Below are 26,996 nucleotides of genomic sequence, written 5' to 3' on the forward strand. Positions count from 1 at the left end.
GTTTTACGTTTACTGTTACAATGTGATATGTAAATAAATAATAAAACAATGTGACAAGCAATACATCTTGGAAAAATGAACCTAACATTTATATACTTGCACTGTTTTAAAAAGATGCCCATCCAAAAACGTAGGTTTACATTCCATGTTTAAAAAAAGTTACTCTGGGTGCTATTGGATGTTATTTAAATAAAATACTTGATTTTAAATTTGTTATTTAGGTGATGGCTTAAATTTCATAACTGACATATGTTTGTCTACAGGATGGAAGATCTAAAGGAATTCTTGAGACAGAGGAATGTCCCTGAGGAAACAATAGAGACACTGGAACATGAAACGGTGAAACAGATACAGATTAACACAGATAATGTTCATAAAAGTTTAAAAGTATTGTGTTAGAGATTAACATTTTAGCTCCAAACTCAAATATAAGCCGGCAAATCCATTCTTGCACTGACATTGGTAGTATTACAACATGTTGCACAAGTAATTGATTAATCGAGTACTCGTTCAGCTTTAAACATTCGACTAGAAAAACTTGATTTTCATTTGTGCCAGCTGTGGGCAACAATGAAACTGCTTTTCTCACTAAAATCTTGCAGTTACAACCAAATGTATTGGCTGGCATTGTACACTCCTGAGCACAAAAAAAATGGGTCAAGCCCAAAATGTCAAAACATTAAGTGAGGAATATTAGCAAGAATTAAACAAATGCTCTCCGAGGCCTTCTGTGCCACCATTTGTTCATTAACTGTTTGGGGAAAAAGCTGGAAACGGGGAAATGCACTTGTTTTTTTACCAAATTTGGGGAAAAAAATAATATTTCTTGTTGCTTAGTATCTCAAAAATATTATACGTGAAGAAAAAACATATGTGTGAAAAACACTTTGTTGTCAAGTCACTTCATAGACTTCAATGTATTCTGCAGTGCTGATGCGAGTCATGTGAAAGATTCTTAATGTGTATAAATATCACTCACTTTTGCACATTAATCATTGTTCTTCACAATCACAAAAGTGACAGATTGTGGTTTCATAATGGCGAATTTCTCCGAAAGGTGAGCAGTTTAGATCCCTGAAATTATTATTATTTTCATGCATTTATTTATTTTGTGGAATTTGATAATTTTCCACGGCACACCTGACAATCTTTCACAGCACGTGGCACAGTGGTCTTAAGCCAATTCAACTTTGAAAACATCAACATCAGACATCAAACAACATCAGCAAGATGGACAGTGCTGTTTTGTCACAGTATAAGCTTACATTAAGCAAAAAAATAAACGTTAGAAAGGAATAAAGGTAAATCGTCCTCCACCTGCAGCCTTGATCTGTATTTGCTTTTAAGCAGGGTCAAAGCTGAAAACCCGCACTCACATAAGTAAGAGGAGGGAAGGGGATGAGGAATTTCATAGCCTTTCGAGAGAGCCTGCTGGAGATACGTCACAATATTTGTTTCACAAAAATGTAACTTGAAAAATTTAATGAAATACAGAAATAAAGAAAAGAAAATCTTAAAGAAAGCCCAAATGTTAGTTTGGGATTTTTTTGAAGCATTTACCTAACTGCAACAAGAAATATTAAAAAAACTATTTTGAATGTCTCAATTTACATGCTCATTTAATTGCAATTAATTTAAGTAATTTTTTGTACAATTAATCGCACTGAATTAATGCAATTAATCGCATGCCCACGGACCATAATAAGGAAGATTCCTGAGAAATGCAAGCTTGTAGTACCACCTAGTAAGTGAAATTTCAGCTGTATGAGCAGCGACAGTTTATACAGTGAAGAAAACACTTTAGTAGGCAGAACAACATGCGTTAAGTTCTTCGCGTTCAAAACACTTGGAGCGCAAATGCAATCTAAGGGATCTCAAGATGTGTTTAAAGATTGAGTATTAAACTATATTTAACTTGACACAGTGACCTAAACATTTTATGTTTATGATGCAACACACCGAGACATCTGATGTAGGTGTAAATTGAAAATTTTGTATGGTCTTATCTATGATTAACTCTTCTGCTACAGGAATGTAATGCATTTTAATTATCTGAATATTTGTTTATTTTATATATATATATATATTATTTTTTTTTATATTTAAAGATAACTATGTATCATTATTTCATCATTATATATTGAATTATTGTTATATGAGGGGCTTTTTCAGCAAATATTTGTAAATGCGATTAATTAATCGGGACACCATGTAATTAATTCGATTAAAAATTTTAATCAATTGACAGCCCTACTTTATTTACATCGTTACTGATTTGGAGTGCACACAAGTTAGTTTCGTTGTGTCTGTTATTTATATTTGTTTCAATTTGAGTTTAAGTTTACCGGTGATGAGTGGCGATGGTCTTCAGACAAGGATGGCAGAAGCAGCATATTGTGGTGATGAAAATTAGAGTCCGGGCAGGATGAGGAATTTAAGCATTATTGGTTCCGATCCGCACATACCATTTTGCTCAGATTGCATGGGGAGGAGGAAAAACTGATATCTTTATTAATTGACTTCTTTAGTTCTATATTTATGGTATCTTTATAAAATTTGCTTTTCTTCAATTTTGATTTCATAAATGTATTTGTTGATTTGATCATGATTTAAGTAGAGTTAATTGTTAAATGTAAAGTTACTTTGTTTTCCCTTCTTGTGATGTAATGGGCCCATCCTTTCCTTTATGAGCTGTTGCTTTGTTCATTACAGGGGACAGCTTTAGTTTGTTAGTTGTTTTCTATTGAATGTTGTGTTATTTTATTTTCTTTTTGTTTGTGGATTTTGTTATAAGAAATTTATGAGTTTGTAAGTCCTTTTTTATTTGGGTTCAAATAAAGACCAATCTTTTCAGTTAAGAGCTTGTGTTCTTTGTTTCTGACCCTCTGTCCCTCAAAGTAGGCAAGTTCACAGTAGTTTAATTTGCTTCTTATCATTCATATTCTGTTAAAATTCACCTCTGGTGCCGTTCTAAATGCATGAATGTGAACCGAACTATTGAGCATCTACATCTGAGATGCTGTTCTTGAGTAGCGCCCAAATATTACGCACCACTGTGAAGGCTAAGTGACATTTTTGGAAAATGTTATCAAGGTTTTACATTTGCCTATAGTAAGACTATATAAGTGAATTTCCCCATTTCCATCTTTTCCCCCAAACAGTTAATGAACAAATGGTGGCACAGAAGGCCTCGGGAGAGCATTTGTTTAATTCTTGCTAATATTCCTCACTTAATGTTTTGACATTTTGGGCTTGACCCATTTTTTTTGTGCTCAGGAGTGTACAATGCCAGCCAATACATTTAGTTGTAACTGCAAGATTTTAGTGAGAAAAGCAGTTTCATTGTTGCCCACAGCTGGCACAAATGAAAATCAAGTTTTTCTAGTCGAATGTTTAAAGCTGAGCGAGTACTCGATTAATCAATTACTTGTGCAACATGTTGTAATACTACCAATGTCAGTGCAAGAATGGATTTGGCGGCTTATATTTGAGTTTGGAGCTAAAATGTTAATCTCTAACACAATACTTTTAAACTTTTATGAACATTATCTGTGTTAATCTGTATCTGTTTCACCGTTTCATGTTCCAGTGTCTCTATTGTTTCCTCAGGGACATTCCTCTGTCTCAAGAATTCCTTTAGATCTTCCATCCTGTAGACAAACATATGTCAGTTATGAAATTTAAGCCATCACCTAAATAACAAATTTAAAATCAAGTATTTTATTTAAATAACATCCAATAGCACCCAGAGTAACTTTTTTTATATATGTATTTTAATAATGCACACCTCGCTTGCGGTGTGAAACCGATTCGCGAGTCAACACACTTGCCCTGCACTTACATCGCGCTAAATTGTTGTTATTTGCAAACCTCTTGCTATAAAACTATACTTACTTTCAAAAGAGTTGTGCTGTTGTCATTTGTGTGATCCGTCTCAATCTGAAACGCACAATTCGTCTGACTGAGCACATTGCGCATGCGCACAGTAAGTCATTATTATGAGAAAGTTTCTCATTATTACGAGATACTAAGTCATTATTATGAGAAAGTTTCTCATTATTACGAGATACTAAGTCATTATGATGATAAAGTTTCTCATTATTACGAGATACTAAGTCATTATTATGAGATACTAAGTCATTATTATGAGAAAGTTTCTCATTATTACGAGATACTAAGTCATTATTATGAGATACTAAGTCATTATTACGAGATACTAAGTCATTAATAATTTAATTAATTTAATTTGACCAATTGTCACACATTATACATACATTTCTGCATATACATGGTGAAATTATTTATTTTTCACATATCCCAGCTAAGCTGGGGTCAGAGTGCAGGGTCAGCCATGATACGGCGCCCCTGGAGCAGATAGGTTCAAGGGCCTTGCTCAAGGGCCCAACAGTGGTGTCTTGGTGGTGTTGGGGCTTGAACCCACGACCTTCTGATCAGTAACCCAGAGCCTTAACCGCTGAGCCACCACTGCCACCATTATTACGAGATACTAAGTCATTATTATGAGATACTAAGTCATTATTACGAGATACTAAGTCATTATTATGAGATACTAAGTCATTATTACGAGATACTAAGTCATTATTATGAGATACTAAGTCATTATTATGAGAAAGTTTCTCATTATTATGAGATACTAAGTCATTATTACGAGATACTAAGTCATTATTATGAGAAAGTTTCTCATAATAATGACTTAGTATCTCATTATATTGACTTACAAAATCACCTTTTTTTATTTAACTGTGGCGGAAACCGGCTTCCATACATTTGCGTGCGCTTTAAAACAGTCATTTATGGCTTCTGACGTCATTACTATTGACCGGAAGTGCTGAACCATGTTAATCCCGGACAAACGATTCCTATTCACACAATGTTTTAATTGTTTTTTTTAATAACAGAAATTGCATCCACCAAAACATTGATCGTTTATTGAAACGCGGTGCAGGAAGCTGAAACGTTAACCATGTCAAATCGCATCGCTTTCCAGACGCAGTTAGCTTCCATTATGGAGGTGCTGGCCAATGCAGCGGTGGCTGAGATATGTAAACTCGTAGACGACGACTATGCGGTTATTAACTTACAAATGACTCAATGTCAGCGTGAAAACAAAGCCCTGAAGAGAAAACTACACATACTGGAGCTGAAGATGGCCCGGGGGTTTGCGGAGAGGAGGATCAGTTCACTTAATCGCGCTAACAGGGTTCAAGTGAGCGCCGCTTTGTCAGACAAATACAGGAACCAAACTAACGGTGTGTGATGACAAACGGTTATACCACGACGATGTCCTACTGTGAACTGTCTCTGTCACATCAATAAACTATTTACTGTGGTTAATGTTTTCTGTATTGTGTGGTTTTTCTGCTTTTCACACATTCAGATGCCTTGTATGGAACTAATTTTAACAGAGGATTATGGAGGGGTGGAGGGACAGACTCGACTACACAGCAGCAGACTGTAAAAGAGAAGAACAGTATGGTAGGACAACCTTTTTATCTTTATGATAACTGCAATAATTAGTTCAGCCAATTAATTGATTGTTACACAGATAATATCTTACATAATTGCATTTTTAAACCTATTCACACACAGATACATTCTTGTGTAATTATTATATACAAACTTGTTTATGACCTTATAAATAGTTGTACTTTTAAAAATTCATTCATCACACTACGTATTAATGCAGTGATTAATATTAGCACATATAAAGTAATTTGAAGTTTATATAAAGTAAACCAATACAATTATTAATTATGAAATGCAGGAGTAATTTATGTAAACTACAAAAAAAGTTAAAAGGTGATTCAAATGGCAATAAAATAAATAAATCAAAGAAACAGTCACTAGTTAAAGCCTACTCAATCCAGCACTTCTGGCACCAACAATCATGCCACGGTCCAAATCACTGAGATCACATTTTTTCCCCATTCTGATGTTTGATGTGTGAACATTAACTTAAACTCTTGACCCGTATCCACATCATTTTATGCACTGCACTGCTGCCACACGATTGGCTGATTAGGTAATCACATGGATGATAGTTGGTGCCAGACGGGCTGGTTTGAGTATTTCTGTAACTGCTGATCTCCTGGGATTTTCACGCACAACAGTCTCTAGAATTTACTCAGAATGGTGACAGAAACAAAAAACATCCAGTGAGCGGCAGTTCTGTGGACGGAAACGCCTTGTTGATGAGAGAGGTCAGACTGGTTAGAACTGACTACGTCTACAGTAACTCAGATAACTTGCTCTGTACAATTGTGGTGAGAAGAATATTTGGCGCTGTTTTGGTGGCCCAAGGGTTATCTTTGGGTGGTTTTAATGTTGTGGCTGATCGGTGTATGTTGAAATTAACATTAACCAAGTTTAATAAATGTTGTCAATGTATTGTTCATTGTTAGTACATGTTAACTAATGTTTTTAACTAATGTTAACAAATGTAATCTTATTTTAAGATGTTACCTAGAATATATAAAATTTTTGACATTTTCTTCCATGATAGGCAGGAGGGGATGCAGAAATATCTGAAGTTGACACAGTACTGATAAAGGATGAGATGTTTGAGGAGGACCAAACAGAGCAGAGACTATTTGTCAGAGATGATGGTGAGTGGAATGAAGAACACGCGCTGAGATCAGACAAACACCAATAATGCGATAGTTTCCATCCTCCACACCATGTCACAGCTAAAGAAGTCACATCTTAATACTTGTCTTTACACTGTTTATCTTTCAGGGTTAACAGAAACTTCATTACAGACTGAAGCGGCAGATTTTGGTGATGTTCAGATGCTGAAAGATGATGATCAGGTCCCCAGGATGCAGCAACAGACTTTGGAGGTCAGTGGATCTGACACTGCCCTTAAATCTGAGGCAGAGTTTGAGAGTGTTAAGGGGATATCACAAGAGCCCATAGAGTTACATTCTGAAGCAAAGTTTGATTTGAACAGAAAATCCAGTCCTATGAAGGAGTACTTAATGCAAGAGAATAACGATCCAAACTCGATCCAGCAATCTTTTGCGTTTTTGAACAATGCAAGATCGGCTGAGATCCAGTCTACTGGTCCTTTACAGCACTCAGAGGTAATAGAAGTTGACTCTGCAGAGGAAGGAGAAGAGATGCCTGTATGGGCACGAGGGGAAAGCCAGGGTCCCTCTGTTTTTCCACATTATGGGATGGAGGAGCATCAGGGTAGCAGGGCTTTCTTGTCTTCCTCTGACTTTGCAGCAGTGCCATCAACATCTTCAAAAACACTGGTCACGGACGGCCACCAGAATGTCAGAGATGTCTGCTTCAACCAACAAAGAGTTGGCCGTACCGGAAATGACAAAGTGCGTCGGGAAAAACTGTTTGCCTGCACATATTGTGGTAAAGTTTTTAACCGTCCCAAAAAGGTGGTGATCCACCAACGGATTCACACCGGTGAGAAGCCCTTCAAGTGTAACACCTGTGGGAAATTTTTTTCAGAGGCAGGAAACCTGAGAAAGCACCAGAAAATCCACTCAGGAGAAAAGCCATATAGTTGTGCACAGTGTGGGTTGACGTTTTCCTGGATGCGGAACCTGAAAACCCACCAGTGGAAGTACCATCCTGATATGTTTATACCAGAGTAACTGCTCTCTCTAGGAGGAGTGAGTCATGGATTGTTAACATTAGCAGATTACTGATAAGGATAAGATTAAATTGTGTATTGTACCACAACCACAATAAAATCTCTCCAGAATAAAGAGTTTCATTTGGATTCAGTTACATGATTTGCATTGTGTTTAGAGATATTGATATGGGTCCAGTTTTTTATTTATTATTATACTGCCCTACAACAGCAAAACGCAGTAACTACGCCAGCACTGATGTCCTCAAAGTTACTTGGTTTTGGTGTGGATTATGTAGTTACTGCAATTTTCCACACTCCATTGTTTCTGAATCTTGTTGAGGCAAACCCATCAGTCACAAGCCAGATTGTAGGCCCCCTTTACACCTGGCATCAATGTACAATTCGGGTGATCGGAATGCAATTGGACAGCACTTGAGACCACATTAAATGGCAGGTGTAAATACACCCATTATGCACTGTGAATGTATTGTGATCAGATCACTGAAACCACATTCGGAGGTGGTCAGGAACGGATTGGTTTGCCAGATACAACCACATAAGTAATGAATTATGTAATGAGGTTGTGGTACAGTAATCCGTGGTTAAAGCGCTGTGTTGCGGCCTATTGGCTCTTGATATTTATTGTACTATCACAATGTAAAGAACACAACAGACATGGCGGTCACCCGATTTAAAGGAATGCTCCGGGTTCAATACAAGTTAAGCTCAATTGACAGCATTTGTGTCATAATGTTGATTACTATAAAAATCTATTTCGACATGTTCCTCCTTTTCTTTTAGAAATGCAAAAATCGAGGTTGCAGTGAGGCACTTGGAATGGAAGTAAATGTGGCATTTTTTTGGAGGTTTTAAACATAAAGTTGAAGCTTAGAATTTTATAAAGCACTTACATAAATTCTTCTGTTAAAACTCATGCATGATTTGAGCTGTAAATTTATTTAAATTGTCCGTTTAGGGTTTGTTGACATTTCATCGTCATGGTAACAAAGTTGAAAAATTAACAGTAACTTCACATAGAAAAGGTTAGTAAGTAATTTCATCATACACAAATCATTTTTCCTCTCATATCCTTAATGTCCTTTGATTATACTTTTAAAAAGTGAGTATTTTAATGTTAAAAACTGGCCACATTAATTTCCATTGTAAGTGCCTTTTTGTTTTAAGAAAAGTAGGGATAAATACATTTTTGTGGTAATCAACATTATGCCACAAATGCTGTCTATTGAGCTTAATTTGGATTGAACTCGGAACATTCCTTTAACGAACAATATCCCCACTTGCATCTCTCATCTGGTCCGTTTTCTGATCACGATTAGCGTCCTTTAGTGTGGAAAGGTTTGTTAAGAAGAGAGAGATACCTTTTTATTTAATGGTCAAAGCAATGGAAAGCATTTGAAATATCCATCAACATCTTTTAAAGTATTGTTTCCCCAGCCTTAGATGTAATATGTAAGTAGCATTTTCCATTTTGTAATGTGATTGGATCTCTATCCAATCGTAGTGGAGGCACACTTAACTGCAATATGTAAATGCAATACAGCCAAAGATTATCCAGATACTATCCAGATATTAAACGCATGTCAGTGCCAGGAGTAAAGGGGGTCATGAAATCCAATTTAGTTTATAACTCGGTTTTGAAAAAATTATGATGTTGCTGCGTTTTTTCCCTTGCACGGCAAAAAAGCTCTGTGGTGATCTGTAGACAGGTGAAGTGACGTGAAAATGTTCTAAATCAGTTTTTAGCAAAAATGAAAGTGTTTAACATGTTTCAATAAACATTTTTGCACTTATTCTGTGTTTGAATTTTTTTGAGGAATAAATACTACATGGCAAACAGATGTTATTATGACAAGGTAAAGTCTCTGAATAATGAAGTAAGCCCTTTTCTTGGTACATCAGGTTATAATTATAGCATACTTTAAGATATTTTCCAATACTTGAAAATCAGTATAAATTGTGATTAATGAAATTATTGAAAGATCAGAGCCCACGTAACAGACTGTTTCCAAACTATTATTATACACTTGTAAATCATGCTCTGTTTGCTCAACAGTACTGTAAGTACAAACCCACTTTACTTTTTCAAAGAATGAAAAGTGCACAGCTTTGTGTTTTCAAAGTAAATTCAAATTTTAGGTAGCAAGACTGTTATAACATTGCACACCCTCTCTTACATCTATCTTTATCCTGATATACAATATTACTTGTTAATTTACATGGAAAAGCTTTCTACATTTCAATAAATGACCTCTATGATTCATGTTTCAGCCAGGGTCATGTTGTAACACAAAGCCTTGTTTTATGTGTTCAGCAGCAAAGAGAGGTGGAAAATGGAGAACCAGAAACAATAGTGATAAAGGATGATCTGAACAACCCATGGGAAGAAAGCAAGTCACAAAGAGCCATAATTGTGCAAGATGGTAAGTAGAGGACCAAAAAGCAACCCTCTGATTGCTGCTGATCCTCATACAAGCCTGCTAGTAATTAATGTATAAATTCACTTTGGCCGGTATTGTATGAAATTTAGGAGAGTAAAACTTCCTTCTTTTTTTTCGCCCCCTTGTTCAGAAGAGTCAAATTCAGGCATTTGTAATGGCAGACATTCTACCTCACCAGCCAAAAGGACAGTTGCATTTGGAACAGAAAAGGTTTGTGGCTTTACTGTTCTATTAAAAACATAGTTCAAAACAAAGCCAAAGAGCGCTAATAGGAATGCAGTATTTCTAGGAAATGATCATGCCTCCTACACAGAAGAGAGGGATCTCCCTTGTGTAGAGAAGTACATTAAAGAAATCTGTTTATTCTGGATTGGAAAAAAATAAATTCAGGTTTATCAGTTTGGTGTTACACACTGTCACATTCCTCAAAATACAGTATTACATTTTTGAACATCATAGCTCAGTGGGCCATTAATAATACTTGATTTGTAATCTTTTGGCACCTGCTGGAGAGTAAGTTTAAAGCTAGGATTGCACTAATCATACAAGATTTCTTGTCTGTCTTAAATCGCTTAGTGTGACATGTTCACTAGAGGACGACCGACAGTGGATTTTGCTAAGGAAGTGGAAAAGGCAGATAACTGATTAATTGGCCGATAGTTTTCAAAATTGTTTTATTGAATGCTATAAAAATATCTTCCTAACTATGATGATGAAATGAAGATTTGGTGCATAACGCGGGACTTCTAACTATAAACAAGCCCAAAACATTGGGCACTCATTTTGAAATGACGGAGACTTGGCTCCATTACAATGCCCTTTTTTAAATTATTAACCAAATAAAGCTTTTTATAGCCTATGTATTCACCAGATGAATGGTTTTGTGTGTATATATACATACAGTATATGAGGTTTATTATTATTATTGTATGGTATATGAACTTGGAGGCACAATGTATGTGCTGACGTGGGACGTTTCCATATAGTTGCATTTTCCTTTGCATGCCCTTGCTTCAATTGAAAACACTTGAATATCTAATCAAAATTGCATTGAAGTGTCATTGATGAAAGATGTCGATACAACAAATCCCCATTTGGTGCCAGTTTTTATTTCACTTCAAGAAGCCGCTATTATATTGGAGAACCAAGATGTTCTTACTGTAGACTTCTCCAGCGCTGACCACAGAGAAACACAGAGGGGAAAAAACTATCGGTGTAGCTAGATAACCAATAACAGGTAACCGATGGTTCAAAACATATCGAATTACCTAAAAATTCACCAAATCCTAGGCTTCAACAATGTTCTAGAAGTGTCAGAAATTTTGCATCACAATCATGCTGTGTGACTGTTCCTTATGATGAGAGAAAACACCCAGTCAGCGCGGTCAGTCGGGACAATTGTGACCGATGTCTTGGCTACATTGTGTATCATACAGTCTAACATAATGTCGCACAGTGTGCCATGGCTTTTTCCCAAGATCTCACGGGGATCATATCGTACACTCTGATGTGCAACAATCGTAAAGGACTGTAGTGTGCACTAAAATTAAGTCACTTTGGGACAAAGTAATCTGCTAAAAATATGTGTAAATTATTTTTTATTTGTTCCCAGCCAGTAGAGTTGGATTTTTCCCATTTGAGGGAAAATGGATTGGATAGGAGCCAGAAGACAGACATCTCTCCATCCACTGGACTACAAATGAACATACAGGGTGAGTAACTGGATAGTATTAAATAGAAAAAAATACAATGTTTTAATCCATCAAAGCACATATCCTCTTTTTTCACTATTAAGCGGTAGTTTCATTTATAATAAAATGAAAAAGAAAAAAAAAACCACCTTGAATGTTATCTTAAATTCTTACACGGCTTTCTGGAATACTAAATTCTGACTGGTCAATGGCGCCATAACAACAGCATATGCAGGATTGTGAATTTGAAAGTCATTTTTCCTGCTTCTTGGATCACTGTGCGATCTCTACAAGTAAGCTCATGTACATTTTATTTATTTATTTGGCAAGTAGACTTTTATTAAGCTGGATAATGAGGAGTGAGACAAATAAAAACCAACAGAACTCTGGAATTTAGCGGTTCTGCAATTTCTTTGTTCTCACATGATTACATAATTTATTTCATGTCCATGTATTTATTTATTTGGTTAGTAGCTGTGTAATGAGTGGGATAATGCACAATCAGCCGGTTAATAAATCCAGACAGGGTGATCAAGACCCAGACGCGAAGCAGAGGGGTCTTGTATCAGTCTGAAGGGGTTTAATTCCCGATAACAACTGGCTGGTTACTTACTTGAGTGTGAGTACCACAGTATTTGAAGATTATAATTGCTCTTATAAGTATCTCAATTTATTCACATCCAGGTGCTGTGGAATCCAGTCCAAATAGTTTGCAACAGTACCAGTACCACAAGTCTGCTGTTCGACCTAGCAAGGGCCTAACAACAGGAGAAACAGCAGCTCACACAATCTCGGGGAACAAGGGAGCTGTGAAAAGCAGTACCTATCTCACAAACCAGCTTGTAATTAGCAAAGCAAGGACATCCACTGATACATCAGAAACAGACTGCTCGTTGTATGAGAGACCCGCAGAGCATAGAAGTCGCTTTACATGTTGGACCTCCTCTGTGCAACCATCCTGCTCATTTACCACAGAGCCCTACCAGGATCAAGACTGTTTGCTGGTGGAATCGGAGTCTGTATCATCAGTCAGAGGCTCAAAAAGTGGACTAAATGCTCCATCAACTACCCGAGCACATGCTGTTAGAAGCTCAAATCCAGCAGAGGGGCCCATCGGGGAAGAGGAAGGATGGAGTCAAGCCGTCATTTTGAGGCAAGGACAAACTGAATCATCAGGCCACATTAGTAGGCCAGATGGAATTCAGACAGAAAATGCATGTGGGACAAATGCCTCACATTTCACTGTGATTCCTCAAATGATTACCAGCTTAACTCAGCCTGGGGCTTCTCTTGCCGGGCTCCAGCTCCCAGATCACATGGAGAAATGTAAAAAGAAAAGCTACGTTTGTAGGTACTGTGGAAAGGCCTTCCCCGGGATGTCCAATCTTGTGGCCCACCAGCGAGTGCACACTGGGGAGAGGCCTTTTAAGTGTAATACTTGTGGAAAGTTGTTCACAGAAGCAGGTAACCTGAAGAAACATCAAAGAGTTCACACAGGAGAAAAGCCCTTCATATGTAGCCGTTGTGGGAAACGATTCGCCTGGATCTGCAACCTCAAGACGCATCAGCAGTCAGCCTCCTGCGGAGGTGTCTGAAGACACATTTAATTGAACATATAGACAATGGACGGGTTCCAAATTATGCCTTCTTACAAACACAGTGGTCTTCAAAGTTGATTTTGAAATACTGTTGTATAATGATAAGTGGCAAATAATTATAATAGCTGATTTTACACTAGAGAGCAAAAAGTAGATAGAAAATATAAAAGAAAAATGTAACAGTACAGTTGTCCATGAATTGTAATATTAACAATGAACAGCAGGTGCTGCACAAGCACAAATAAACGGAATGTGAGTCGTTGTTTTTCCTCCACATTCCTTCTAATACAACGTTAGTTGAATTGCCTCTCGAAGGAAACATTTGCCTAAGTCGACGCTTTTTACTCTAATAATGTTATTGTAGTAATATATTTATTAAGTGTAATAAGAAGAGGATCCCGATCGCCTGGTTCTGCCGTCCAATAATGGGTTAAAGCCCCACGTTGTCCAGAGATATTTTTCATCGCCAACAGTGTTCAAAATGCAATGTAATTCTAAGGTGTTTTACTGTCAATATCGTCTTAAAAAGGTCTTAGCAGAGGATGGTTTCGATCCATCGACCTCTGGGTTATGGGCCCAGCACGCTTCCGCTGCGCCACTCTGCTGCTGTGGTGTAGGGTGATTACATGTTGTATAATAACCGTACGAAATATGATATGTGTTTAAAACATAAATGAGGCGTTTTGGTCACTCTTTTAAGATTCACATTTTAAAAATAAAGGTTTTTTTTGTTCAGTAAATTTATATGTTAAAAGGTTTTGAATTTTACTAGCCTCTGAAGATACTCTAATATATCCCAAAATTCTGTATGTATGGGGTCAAATAATAAAAAAAGTAATATACTATTTTCCGGAATTGTATGTAATATAGACGAAAATGGATATTAAAAATTCCATTTCCTGACCGGGACTCGATCACGGTCAGCGACAGTAGGAGCGCCGAATCCTAACCACTAGACCAATCCTAAAATTAGTTGATATTGCAACCATGTATTAAAAAATCAGATGACAGCTGGGACAAGTTACCTTCTTGTCCTTGAATCTATGTTATCTCATAGATTAGAACAGTGGTTCTCAACCTGGGGGCCAGGAACCACTAGGGGGCCTCAGCACACTTCCAAGGGGGCCTCAAGTTTACTTAAAATGAATTTAAAATAGGAAATATTAAAATGATTCTACTTAAGTAAAATGCTAAAAAAAAAAAATAAGTAAAGATGTATGTCTACAAATTATAAACAGTCTCTTTCTGAAACTTCAGGAATCAAAAATGATCCTTAATCAATTATTTTAATCAGACATGTCTAGTTTCGGGTCGAGGGGGCCTTCAAAGATTGTCTTGGACAGTGGGGGGGGGGGACCACTGGATTAGAACATGCTACAGTTAAATCTAATTATGTTACAATTTAAAAGAAGACAACTACCTTTTACTAAAACTTGTATAAACTATTTTGGCTTTTCCACTGCACGGTACAACTCAACTCTGCTCGCTTTTTGGGGGTTTTCCACTGTGGATAGTACCTGGTACCTGAAACTTTTTTTAGTACCACCTCAGTCGAGATTCCAAGCGAGCCGAGCCAATACTATATGTGATGTCAAAATCCTGCAGATCACTGATTGGTCGGGGAGAATCGTCACTACCAGCATCACTGGATTTCCGACACGCAACATCTACCCGCTAGTTTTAAAGTTAGCAACAGCGATAAAAGTATAATTTGTTTACGTGACATTTGAATTGTGAAAAAAGGAATGGCTGTGCGTAAAACTACGCATGGTCAATAAACGAGGTGCAGACGGTCCACTCGTTAGTGATGAGCGAAACAAAAAAGTCTCTCAGGAATTGTCTCAGCTGTTGGTCGCACACCGCTACCACCAGACCTACCAACAGTGTAGGGAAAAGTTAAAAAAAAAAAAACATAAAAGTGACTACAGAACCATCAAGGAAAAGTGGAAGTGGTTCGACCAAATGGACGCAATCTAAACGGTGAGCAATGGGAGGGAGAGTGCCTTGGACTGGCATTGATCCATGATGGAGGATGTTATGTTGTTATGTTAACTCTATACTCTACTTGAAAGCTTCGCTTTATTTAGTTGACCAGCTACTGGAAGCTTGCTTCTAAAACAACCAGGCCAATTGAACTGTTACACTTGTGTAAAATCACCATGCAACAACTGCTTTATGCAGCACAATGAGCTAGTAGCTAACAGGAAAGCGGTCGTGTTATTGTTTTGGTCAGTTTGTGTCGTGTTTAAGATGATGTCACGGCACGATCAGGCTATAATCCCACCCACGTTGAAGTGGCACTAAACTGCAATGGAAATGCAAGCTCAGAAAAGTAAATCGAGTAGAGTTGAGGCGAGTGGAACAGTAGCGTGCAGTGTAAAAGTGCCATATAACACCCATCCCCTTTTTCTCTCTCCAGCTAACATAAATTGCATTCTCTCTTCAGGTGCCGAAATTCCCATAACAATACAGATAGGTCCCAAATTACAGGCACTTAACAAATGCACATCCTGCTGTTCCCTGTACCACTGTCCGTTCTGTACGACAACTTCTGTGTTGGACATAAGCAGTGACATTGCCAAAGCATTGGTCTAATGCGTCATGTCTTGCTAGAAAGCAAGTGACAAAAGAGAAGGGTCACAATATAGGCTACATACTTTAGGCTACAAGCATTCTTAATTATTTCATTTAGAGTTTTTATGTTGTATTAACTTATTAACACATAACTGCACAATAAAATATAAAAAATAACATGCCCAGAGACATTTAAGTAGACTCAGTGGTTTTATATTTACCAGCTAATTAATTAATGTGTTTTTTTTATTATTATTGCAAAAACTGTCTTAAATTTTTCTTTTATTTGGCCTTAAAAAGTCTTACATTTCATTCCTTCGAACCTGCAGATACCCTGTGCACCTCAGCATCTAGTGCCTGGCAAGAGGACAACACTTATGCAGTTCATGTTGTTAATAAAGGGTGTTAATAAATACATTGTATTACATGCTATGTAGGATATGTTACTTAGCTGTATGACAACCAATAGTGAGTACTACAGCAGATATTTAATCAATGGTGCATATGATTACACTGTATGTCTGATGGGCTAAATATGGTTAATATCTGAATGTAACTTTATATGTAAATTCACAACAACAACAACATATCACTCAATTGCACTGTACATATCTGTATATATGAAAAGTTACAGTGAATATAACTATATTCAACAGCAGATCATATATATCATTACATTGTCCATCTGATCCAACTATGTGTATTATATATTTTTCAATTCACAAAAACACTAAATTCAATTGTCTCCTGTAGGCTATGTATGAAGACCATCAGTGAGTGTCTACAGATATTTTAATCCATAGTGCAGATCATTACACTGTCTATCTGATATCTTAATGTAATGTTTATATGAAAATTCACAAAACCACTCAATTAGATGGGATGGTTATTAATGTGTATGTTTCGAGTGTCGATTTAATATTGATATAGGACACAGCAAGGGCGTAAAACTGCCTGGGCTGTATATCTGCCTGAGCTCCAGGTCTGCACCCCAGCCATATAGCCCAAATTAGACCTAGGTCCACCCTGAATATTAGAGATTTTTCTTTGACTCCAAAAATATATTTATAAAATAGTAATAGTGATTTCTGAAAGTGTGAAATAACTCTTTGAATTTGCCACCTCTGTGGTTAAGGAAAATTTGGATTAAAAAAAAATGTGAAAAAAGTTGACCTTCCATTTTTATTGAATCCCACCCAAAAATAAAATCCTTGCTACGTCCTTGCTACAGCATTTCATTAGATGCCTGAAACAGGGTTGAAAACTCAAGTTACTGTAATGTTTGCATAAAAACTTAAAAACTATTTGTAATGTGTTATGATACAGCATTAATTAGATTTTGACTCAGCACTGCTTGTTTCAGGTTTGTTCTAAGAACAGAACACAATCCATATTCTGCATTTAATCGTATTTCCCACATTTTATTTATCATACTTCAGCTGTGTAAAATATCCTTTTAAGTATGTTTTATTTAAAGTTATGCTTGCAGAAAATGTTGTCATATTTCTGAGATATTATCTCGTTATTATGAGAACATTTTGTTTTTATGACATAACTATCTTGTTATTATGAGAAAAGATGTTATTCTTATGCGATATAATCTCATTATTATGAGAAATCATCTCGTTATTTTGAGAAAATGTTTTTATGACCTATTATCTCATTATAACGAGAAAAGGCATTTTTATGACCTATTATCTCATTATTACGAGAAAAGATGTAGTTTTTACTAAATAATTGAGCAAAAAAATTTACTGTATTATCCTTATTGATATAGCCACTTTGTGATTTACCTCTGTGATGGGGCCAATGTCCACCATTGCTCTGTCTGTAAAGGTGAAAAAACTAGTGACTGGCCCGTGTGGTGATATCACAGACTTGCGAGTAGAGCACTCCACCCACCAGCTAGCAGCTACATAGCTTCTGTGCAAAGCCTCAAGTGAAAGACAGGCTAACTGATTTAGAGCAGATGTGCTGGACCTGGAGAAAGAAAGAGAGACATAGACAAGAGTCAGAAAAACGATGGATGACACATTATTCATTTAACTTGCTTTCAGGTTTGTGATCTCTGACACTTAAGGACAACAGCAACCAAACTGTGCAACTTTTGGTTGTCTGTATTTAGTTAAGCTTAGTCAGCCTCAAACAGCACACGCACTGAGCGCCCACAGACTGTGCGCTACCGTCTGATGCATATATTGCAACTGGAAAACTTTTCTCAATCCACACAGAGCTAATCTGATTGGTTGGTTTGGTGGAACTTTCGTGAAATAAAAGCACATAATACTTTTTTATCAGTCTGTCTGGAAACAGGGTTGTGTTCACAAGGTTTCCGGGTTAATGCAACCAACGGTTTTAGGGATTAAATAAGCAGCCAAACAATCTATAAAACAATCTAGATTCCTTTTTCAAAATAAATACAATAGATTAACAGAAGTTAATCCTAGAGCCAGTTTATCCCATTTACCCAGTGTTGCCTGGAGAAGTACCAATCCTATGGCTAACGATGGAAATAACATCATGTTTAGAACCCATTGTCCTCTCTACATTAACAGTCTATGGGTAAGAGTTTGTAGTGGGGTGGCTCTCCAGAGACCCTTTCTTCACTTTCAGTCTGCAGGTGGAACAGACCAAAATTTTGAAAAATAATATATATCATATAAAGTGATTATTTATTTAATGTCATGTCATGTTATACAATGTAATGTTACCTAATAATTAATGACTCCCCACTCAAATTTGCCCTTAAGTTTACGGGAGGACACTCTGATTGGCTGTCCAGCATGTGCAGGCCCTTTACTGGAGTGATTTAGCACATTGGAATCCAACCATACTTTCTCTTCTGCCCGTCCATCTAAACATACAAAGCTCTATTTGGTCTTGTTTATCTCTGTCCTCTGATCTTCAAGTCCCACAGGTCAAATGTACTACAATTTTCTCTGTTACTGCTGTAATTCTTCCTCCACAAACCTAGGGGGGTGAACTTTAAGATTACACACAATGCCAAAGGAATAGTAGAGCTGGATTTGATCAGTTAAGATTCCAGAAGTGGCCCTAAGTCCTCATGGCACATACTGATGCCTTTCCCCACGTTTTCGAGAGTGGTGTCTGCTCAAGTGACATTGCTTAAAATTCAGATCCAGGTTTGGCTGAATGTTCTAGTTAGACCCAAACCAGTCTTTTGGAAGTGTCAGAGTGACCACACAGAACCGCAAAGTTGGCTGTGAAAAGAAATGGAAGACTTTCAATATATAAACACCATCAGAGGAATGAGTTAGAATGATCTCATTTTGGATCTGCTAGCACTATTAAGTCATTAAACTTTACGAGAACATGTAATTTCTTCTTACATGCCCTGTTTTTTTTTAATTTTTTTTTTTATACTTTATGCTTTATAGAATTCAAATCCCATAAATTTGCACATGATCAAGCTAACCATGGTATCTTTAAAGGTAGAGTTCACCCCAAAATTAATTTATTCCTTCAAAATGTTTCATTTGTTACTTGACGAGTTATTTAAAGGAATATTCCAGGTTCAATATAAATTAAGCTCAAATTACAGTATTTATTTCATAATTTTGATTAACACAAAAACAAAAATTAATTTCATCCCTTGCTTATAACATTTTTTTATATAAAATCAGGGCCACGTGATGCCATGCAAGGATTGGACATGTGAACGTGAGCTCTGGGCACTTTGCTATAATACTTTTTATGACATAAACCAGTGCGATTCGATACACTTTGTTCCATAACTGTTCTAGGAGGACAATATGTCAAAGAATTCGAAGAATTCGAGGCTCTGGAGACATTAAAAGACACTTATGTGCTAAAGCTGTCACCCTTAAGCAGGCTGCGGGCCTGGGAGTCTATTTGGTCAGAGAGGTGCAGGAAATGCTGTGGGAGATGCTGAACATGTCGGCAATGCTGACGAAGGTTGTTGCTGACTTGGAGGATCTTGTTGTGATATGTCGATTGATCACCACCATGGAGGCGAAATGTACTGATGTGGTTACAAGAGTGGGGGATGTCGAGAAACGATCCGATTACCTGGAGTAATCGAATAGGGAATTATATGCTAATCTGCTAGCAACCAAGGTGGATTTGGAATGTGTCTGGGAGAAGTCGGAGGACAAGGAAAACCGTAGATAATGTCCGTATCGAGGGAGTCAGGGAGGGAGTGGATGGACAAGGTATGGTGGAATTCCTGGTTGGGTTCTTTCCAAGTCTGATCGACGTGGAGGCCATAAAATGGAAATCGAGCAAGCTGACAGGGTTCTAGCTCGGCAATCCATGGAGGGAGACTCCAATTTTTGAGATCATCCAATAAGATCTTGTGTTATGTGAGGCGAGGAGTAAGGGAAGGCTTTCTTGGAAGAACCTTTTCCACTGATATTCCCAGCAAAATTGAGAATAGATGGTAAGGATGGCTGTAAAACATTCACATGCCCACAGCAAGCGATGTCCATCATAAAGTCAATGGAGTGAGTAAGTCATCTTGTGGTACTCACATTGCAGCCGAGTGGACTGGCTCACTGAACATTTGCTTGACTTTTTGGTAGAATCTGCATGCTCTTTTTGTGCTGGTTCTGCCTTCGGCTAGAGTTTATTTTGTAGAGCAACACACATTCGGGATGGTATTGTGGATGAATCTACATGCTCTTTGTGCTTAATCTGCCTATCGGCTGGAGTTTATTTTATAGATTATCTTTTGCTGTGTAACTCAGTCTCGTAAAATTTGTATTGAAACACCGGACTTGAGCAATCTGATGGCAAGGTTGTCGCGGGGGCTCTCATAGGCATATATGGACTGTTTGAGTTTGGAGGTATGGACGCCAGTTCGCGCTGCCATGCACGGGGTTAATGTACATGTTTTTCTTTTATCTTTTTTGTTCTAGGGGATGTTTTGACCCGAATTGAAGAATTGACCCGATTGAAATACAGATACAGTACTATTTTGTCACAGAAGGTGGAGTTTTGGCTATTCAGGGGAAGACTGAATAGCCAGAAGTCATACTTTGAGTTGGGTACAAGGCAGAGAAACTGCTGGCTAGATATATAAAACAGGCAGTTTTCCTAAGTGAAATTAGCTGGAGGTGAAATATTTACCTTGGCGATTGATATTAATAATGCTTTTAAAGTATATTGATCTCTATATTTCTATTAGAACACCCTAAACTGACGACTGAGCAAAAAAATCTTGATTCTGAGATAACCTTGGAGGAGCTTGGAGAGGTAATTAAGGCCTTGCCTACAGGCAATACTCCAGGGCCAAATGGCTTTGCCACTGAATTTTTTAGATCGTTTAATTAGGGCTGTCGATTTAACGCGTTCATTCAGTGCAATTAATTTGACTCCTTTGACAAGCCCGCATAATAAATCTCGAACTGATTGACAAATTCACTTGTGAAATAAATTGCTGTGAACTGTATGCCAATGATTGACTTATGATCAATAATATGGCAGTAAACAATACATTTTATTCTAAAACTGCTTTTTGTATTGTCTTATTAATGATTAACTCTTCTGCTACAAGAATGTAATGCACTTTAATTATCTGAATATGTTTTTATATTTTATATATATATATATATAATTTTTTAATATTTAAAGATAACTATGTATCATTATTTCATCATTATATATGAGGGGCTTTCTCAGCAAATATTTGTATATGCGATTAATCACGATTAATTATTTGGGACACCATGTAATTTATTCTATTAAAAATTGAATTAACTTGATTAGTTATTGACAGCCCTACTTTTTATACAGATCTGGCTCCACTTTTGCTAGAAGTTTATACAGAATCATTAAAGAATGGGAAGCTTCCTCCAACCATGACACAAGCCCAGATCAGTCTGATCCTTAAAAAGGACAAAGATTCAAGTGAGTGTAAGAGTTACCATCCAATTTCCCTGATCCAGCTAGATGTTATAATATTGCCCAAAATTTTGGCTAACCGGTTAAGTAAAGTTATAAAAATTCTTATATATATATACACTCACCTTAAGGATTATTAGGAACACCTGTTCAATTTCTCATTAATGCAATTATCTAATCAACCAATCACATGGCAGTTGCTTCAATGCATTTAGGGGTGTGGTCCTGGTCAAGACAATCTCCTGAACTCCAAACTGAATGTCAGAATGGGAATGGTTGTTGGTGCCAGACGGGCCGGTCTGAGTATTTCACAATCTGCTCAGTTACTGGGATTTTCACGCACAACCATTTCTAGGGTTTACAAAGAATGGTGTGAAAAGGGAAAACATCCAGTATGCGGCAGTCCTGTGGGTGAAAAAGCCTTGTTGATGCTAGAGGTCAGAGGAGAATGGGCCGACTGATTCAAGCTGATAGAAGAGTAACTTTTCCTGAAATAACCACTCGTTACAACCGAGGTGTGCAGCAAAGCATTTGTGAAGCCACAACACGCACAACCTTGAGGCGGATGGGCTACAACAGCAGAAGACCCCACCGGGTACCACTCATCTCCACTACAAATAGGAAAAAGAGGCTACAATTTGCAAGAGCTCACCAAAATTGGATAGTTGAAGACTGGAAAAATGTTGCCTGGTCTGATGAGTCTCGATTTCTGTTGAGACATTCAGATGGTAGAGTCAGAATTTGGCGTAAACAGAATGAGAACATGGATCCATCATGCCTTGTTACCACTGTGCAGGCTGGTGGTGGTGGTGTAATGGTGTGGGGGATGTTTTCTTGGCACACTTTAGGCCCCTTAGTGCCAATTGGACATCGTTTAAATGCCACGGCCTACTTGAGCATTGTTTCTGACCATGTCCATCCCTTTATGGCCACCATGTACCCATCCTCTGATGGCTACTTCCAGCAGGATAATGCACCATGTCACAAAGCTCGAATCATTTCAAATTGGTTTCTTGAACATGACAATGAGTTCACTGTACTAAAATGGCCCCCACAGTCACCAGATCTCAACCCAATAGAGCATCTTTGGGATGTGGTGGAACAGGAGCTTCGTGCCCTGGATGTGCATCCCACAAATCTCCATCAACTGCAAGATGCTATCCTATCAATATGGGCAAACATTTCTAAAGAATGCTTTCAGCACCTTGTTGAATCAATGCCACGTAGAATTAAGGCAGTTCTGACGGCGAAAGGGGGTCAAACACAGTATTAGTATGGTGTTCCTAATAATCCTTTAGGTGAGTGTATATATATATATATATAGAGCAGGTGGTGTTTATTCGGGGCCGATTAACATTGTCCTACAATAACTCCTTAAACTCATGAAATCCATATTTTTAAATACAAAGTATTGCTGTTAAATAAAAATATTAATTCCTTTTCTAAGTTCTCAGGATACAGAGTTAATTGGTCTAGATCCGAAGCTTTGGCTCTGACAGCATACTGCCCGGTAATGGCTTTTCAGCCGGGTGACTTCCAGTGGCCCAAACAGGGCATTAAGGATTTGGGTATTTTATTCCCAGCAAATTTGTTTGAATTTTTAGAGTTAATTTTGACCCTTTAATAAAATTGTTTTCGAGCAATGTGGGCAGGTGGGATTCATTGCATTTATCTATGATTGGGAAGGTTAATGTTATTCAAATTAATTGTATTCTAAAATTCATCTATCTGCTACAATCTCTCCCTATAGATATCCCTCTCTCTTATTTCAAACAATTTGATAGCATAGCGAAGTCCTTCATTTGGAATGGTAAACATCCCAGATTACATTTCAGTAAGTTGCATAGGCAGATTGGCAAACGTGGGCCAGGCCTCCCCCCTGTTTTATTATTATGCATTCAGTCTCAGACACTGACAAGCCCATGTTGAAATATGGTTCAACATTTTGGGATTCCCAGGTGTCAATTCTTCAGGTATTAACAGCTGCGCCACCTGCTTTGTACTATTTATGAGGGTAGCATACACCCCCCTAAAGCTGCAAAAATTCAAAAGTGGTGATTACTGCTTTTGGAAAAAGTAACCATGAGGCATCGGTGTATTACTCCCTGCTAATTCAGAGTCTGGGGGACGGATCTTCAACTTCTCTCAACAGGTTGTGGGAGAAAGATTTAAACTTGGTATTGGAGGAGGGAGTGTGGGCTAGGATTCTAAAAAACATCAAGTCTACATCTAGAGATGCAAGGGTGCGCCTTAAGCAATTTAAGATTTTATATCAATTCTGTTGGACCACCTCTAGATTGTATAGGCTTGGTCTTAAAGACACACCCACCTGCTGGCGATGCCAATGAGAAGATGGGGACATAACCCATGTTTTTTTTGGTGTGTTAAGATCCATCTATTGATAATGCTGATTCTGTGTTTTCATGTACCGTTTGTGTTCATTTTAGTATGGAATCAATAAAAATGGTTAATGACAAAAAAAAAGGCACAGTAGGATGAATGGGGCAGGTCTATAAACATTAAAATGCACACTGTTTAAAAATATATTATTAGGATGAACTGGGGTGTTCATTGACTCTATAGTCGAGGTAGATGCACATGGTTTGAGGTGTTGAAGCCTGCCGGGCTCGAACTGGATGGTCACGGTCCCACACGAACAGCAGCAGAGGGTCAAGGGAAAGAGCCAGGGGAAAGAGACCGAGTAAGAGGATGGACGTTTCTTTTAAATTCTGCTGGAGGTACCTCCTCTCAAGTCTGGCTTGACCAATGTGAAAGGTGCAATTTCCAAGCTGGAAATGTTCCTTTGTTTGGAAGCTGACTCATTTGCATGATTGGGGTTAGTTTTTAATGTGTGCCCCTTTATGCTCTGAGTAATATAGCAAGCATACAATGCATGCTATCAGAATAATATATATACCACTTTGCAGTGTGTCACACAAAGATTCATTTGATAGGAAACATGGCAGAACTAATTGTACATTATCTGGTAGATTTGTCATAAGGCATGCATAAAAACAGTATAGAGTAAAATAAAAAAGACACTATACAAGACAGTAATGATCCTATACACAATGTCCTGGAGATATACATGTTCATTTATAGTTTGTTTTTAAATGAATGAGGGAAGGTCTGTGTTCTGGGCTTTATGTCCATTTTCGATGGGGGAAAGAAGTGAATCGATCTTTCTGCATTATTTGCTCTAGCATGCAGCCAACCTACCACCATTTGGAATGTCACTGGGGTCCACTATTTGCTGGTCCAGTGTCAGCAAAGACAGTGTAAAGGCTTGATAATGATCAGAGGGGGAGCGGACATAACAGAGTCTGCTTGGGTCTATTTGGACCTTTGTTACAGTCTTGAGACATCTGTTGGCTTATTCATTAAATAATGAATAATTGTGTGTCTGATTGGTCTAGATGCTACAATGTACACACAATAGATGAAGATCATATCAGTCATATAAGAAACCTAAAAAATGTTGTTTGATTTTAAATGTCCCATGTTGACAGCACATGACAACCTTTCTCATTCAATTGACCAAGTTACTGCCACTAATAATAACTTGTTTACCTTATATAGCACTTTCGGCCAAGGCTCAAACATTAAAGTAGAAGTAAACAAAACAAGCAAACCAAAAAATAAAACATTTACTTTCAACAGAGCCTGAGTCAACAGTATAGTTCAGACTGATTGGTGGCATGGTATTGATAAAGAGGAATGTAATCCACCAGACAGTCCAAATAGAATGAGTGCAAGTGGACAGATAAAATGTCCAAACAAGAGGTCCCTGCAGGAGTCATGAAACAAACCACTACACTGTAAAATCTATTAGTTATCCTTACTTAAAAAAGGCTCAAGTAAAGTGACCTAGGAATAGTCCACTTTACTTGAGCCAAATAAGTATATTTACTTGATTTTTTAAGGCAAATGATTTCCTCATTTTTTTAAGTATTTCTTCAGAAGATATGGATTTTACCACTGGAGTCTCATGGATTACTTCTAAACTGCCTTTATGTGCTTTTTGGACCTTCTGAGTTCTGGTCACCATTCACTTGCATTGTGAGGACCTACAGAGCTGAGATATTCTTTTAAAAATATTTGTGTTCTGCAGAAGAAAGAAAGCCATACACATCTGGCATGACATGAGGGTGAGTAAATTATGAGGGAATTTTCATTTTTGGGTTGAACTATTCCTCTAACATTCATTGTTTAATGCATGGTTTGTTTCAGTGTTTGCTAGTCATACTTCAGTTTAAGGATTTTAGGGCTGCCAAAGTTAATGCGTTAACCGATATTATTTAATGCTGTTAAATGTATCAAAGCCATCCAGCATTAATGTGATCTAGTGGCATTTTCTTGTTTATTGAAGGTGGGTTGTGAAGGTTTCAAATTTTATAGCATGCAGAGTATCAAAAACTAAAACTGAAATTAATTTGTGGACATTTTTATTTTATGTAGTTTTGGAGTCATGAAAATGTAGTTTAATTTCAGTTTTTCCAATTATGTTTTAATGTTTATTTCAGATAACAACATTTTTTAACATTTAGTTTTTATTTTTGTAACAATAATAACACTGGTGTATGCATAAACACACACATATAGACTGATTTAGACAAAAAAAAAAAAAAAAAAAAAGGTAAAAAACCTAGCGATTTCAAGGTTCACTTAGCAACCCTTGGTCAAAAGAGGCATAAGATTTTAAGCTGCCAGAGCTGTTGTGTTGTGCAAGCAGAATTAAAAAAAAGAGAGAGAGAGAGAGAGAGAGAGAGAGAGAGAGAGAGAGAGAGAGAGAGAGAGACAAAGAAATTGAAGAAACTAAAACGACTGTAATGAGCACAATGAATTTACAGTATATTTAGAGCATGAAAGACAGAAATAACACAGGAACAGGAAGTTAATAGATTTACGACAGGAAACCACATTGCTGCAAGATTGTGCATTCACACCACTTCCAATATCACCTTTAAATCGCTCCCATCTTTGCCAACTCAGTTAAAAAGTAGAAATCTTTAAAAACACAAAAATAATGAAGTTAATGTGTTTAGAGTATACTGTAGTGTTCAACTTCCTTCTGTCTAATTCTATACAGAATCTTCACTTGCTCATACAAACAAAAGACATGAAACAATAACAAAGCAAATTTATAAATGTGGAAAATCTTTTGAGAATCTGAAAA

The 26,996-nt window shown here is 37.3% G+C and overlaps 1 protein-coding gene and 1 non-coding gene across 3 annotated transcripts; one reads left to right on the forward strand and one right to left on the reverse strand.

The window, feature by feature from the left end:
* Positions 1-4,847: 4,847 nt before the first annotated feature.
* LOC127651815 (transcription factor Sp1-like) lies at positions 4,848-13,614 on the forward strand. Of its 2 annotated transcripts, none has more exons than XM_052137841.1 (8): positions 4,848-5,270; positions 5,399-5,496; positions 6,524-6,626; positions 6,757-6,860; positions 9,948-10,056; positions 10,205-10,284; positions 11,687-11,786; positions 12,450-13,614. In XM_052137841.1, the coding sequence occupies exons 1-8, from the start codon at positions 4,985-4,987 to the stop codon at positions 13,358-13,360; spliced, it is 1,791 nt and encodes a 596-aa protein (XP_051993801.1). In that variant the 5' UTR covers positions 4,848-4,984; the 3' UTR covers positions 13,361-13,614. The 2 variants fall into 2 exon arrangements, with proteins under 2 accessions (XP_051993801.1, XP_051993802.1); XM_052137842.1 differs by having other exon boundaries at positions 9,951-10,056.
* Positions 13,615-13,896: 282 nt separating this feature from the next.
* trnam-cau (transfer RNA methionine (anticodon CAU)) lies at positions 13,897-13,968 on the reverse strand. Its single transcript has one exon. It is a non-coding gene; the product is annotated as a tRNA-Met (tRNA).
* Between the last annotated feature and the right edge of the window lie 13,028 nt (positions 13,969-26,996).

Source organism: Xyrauchen texanus, chromosome 11 (genome assembly GCF_025860055.1).
Source record: "Xyrauchen texanus isolate HMW12.3.18 chromosome 11, RBS_HiC_50CHRs, whole genome shotgun sequence".
NCBI classification, from domain to species: Eukaryota; Metazoa; Chordata; class Actinopteri; order Cypriniformes; family Catostomidae; genus Xyrauchen; species Xyrauchen texanus.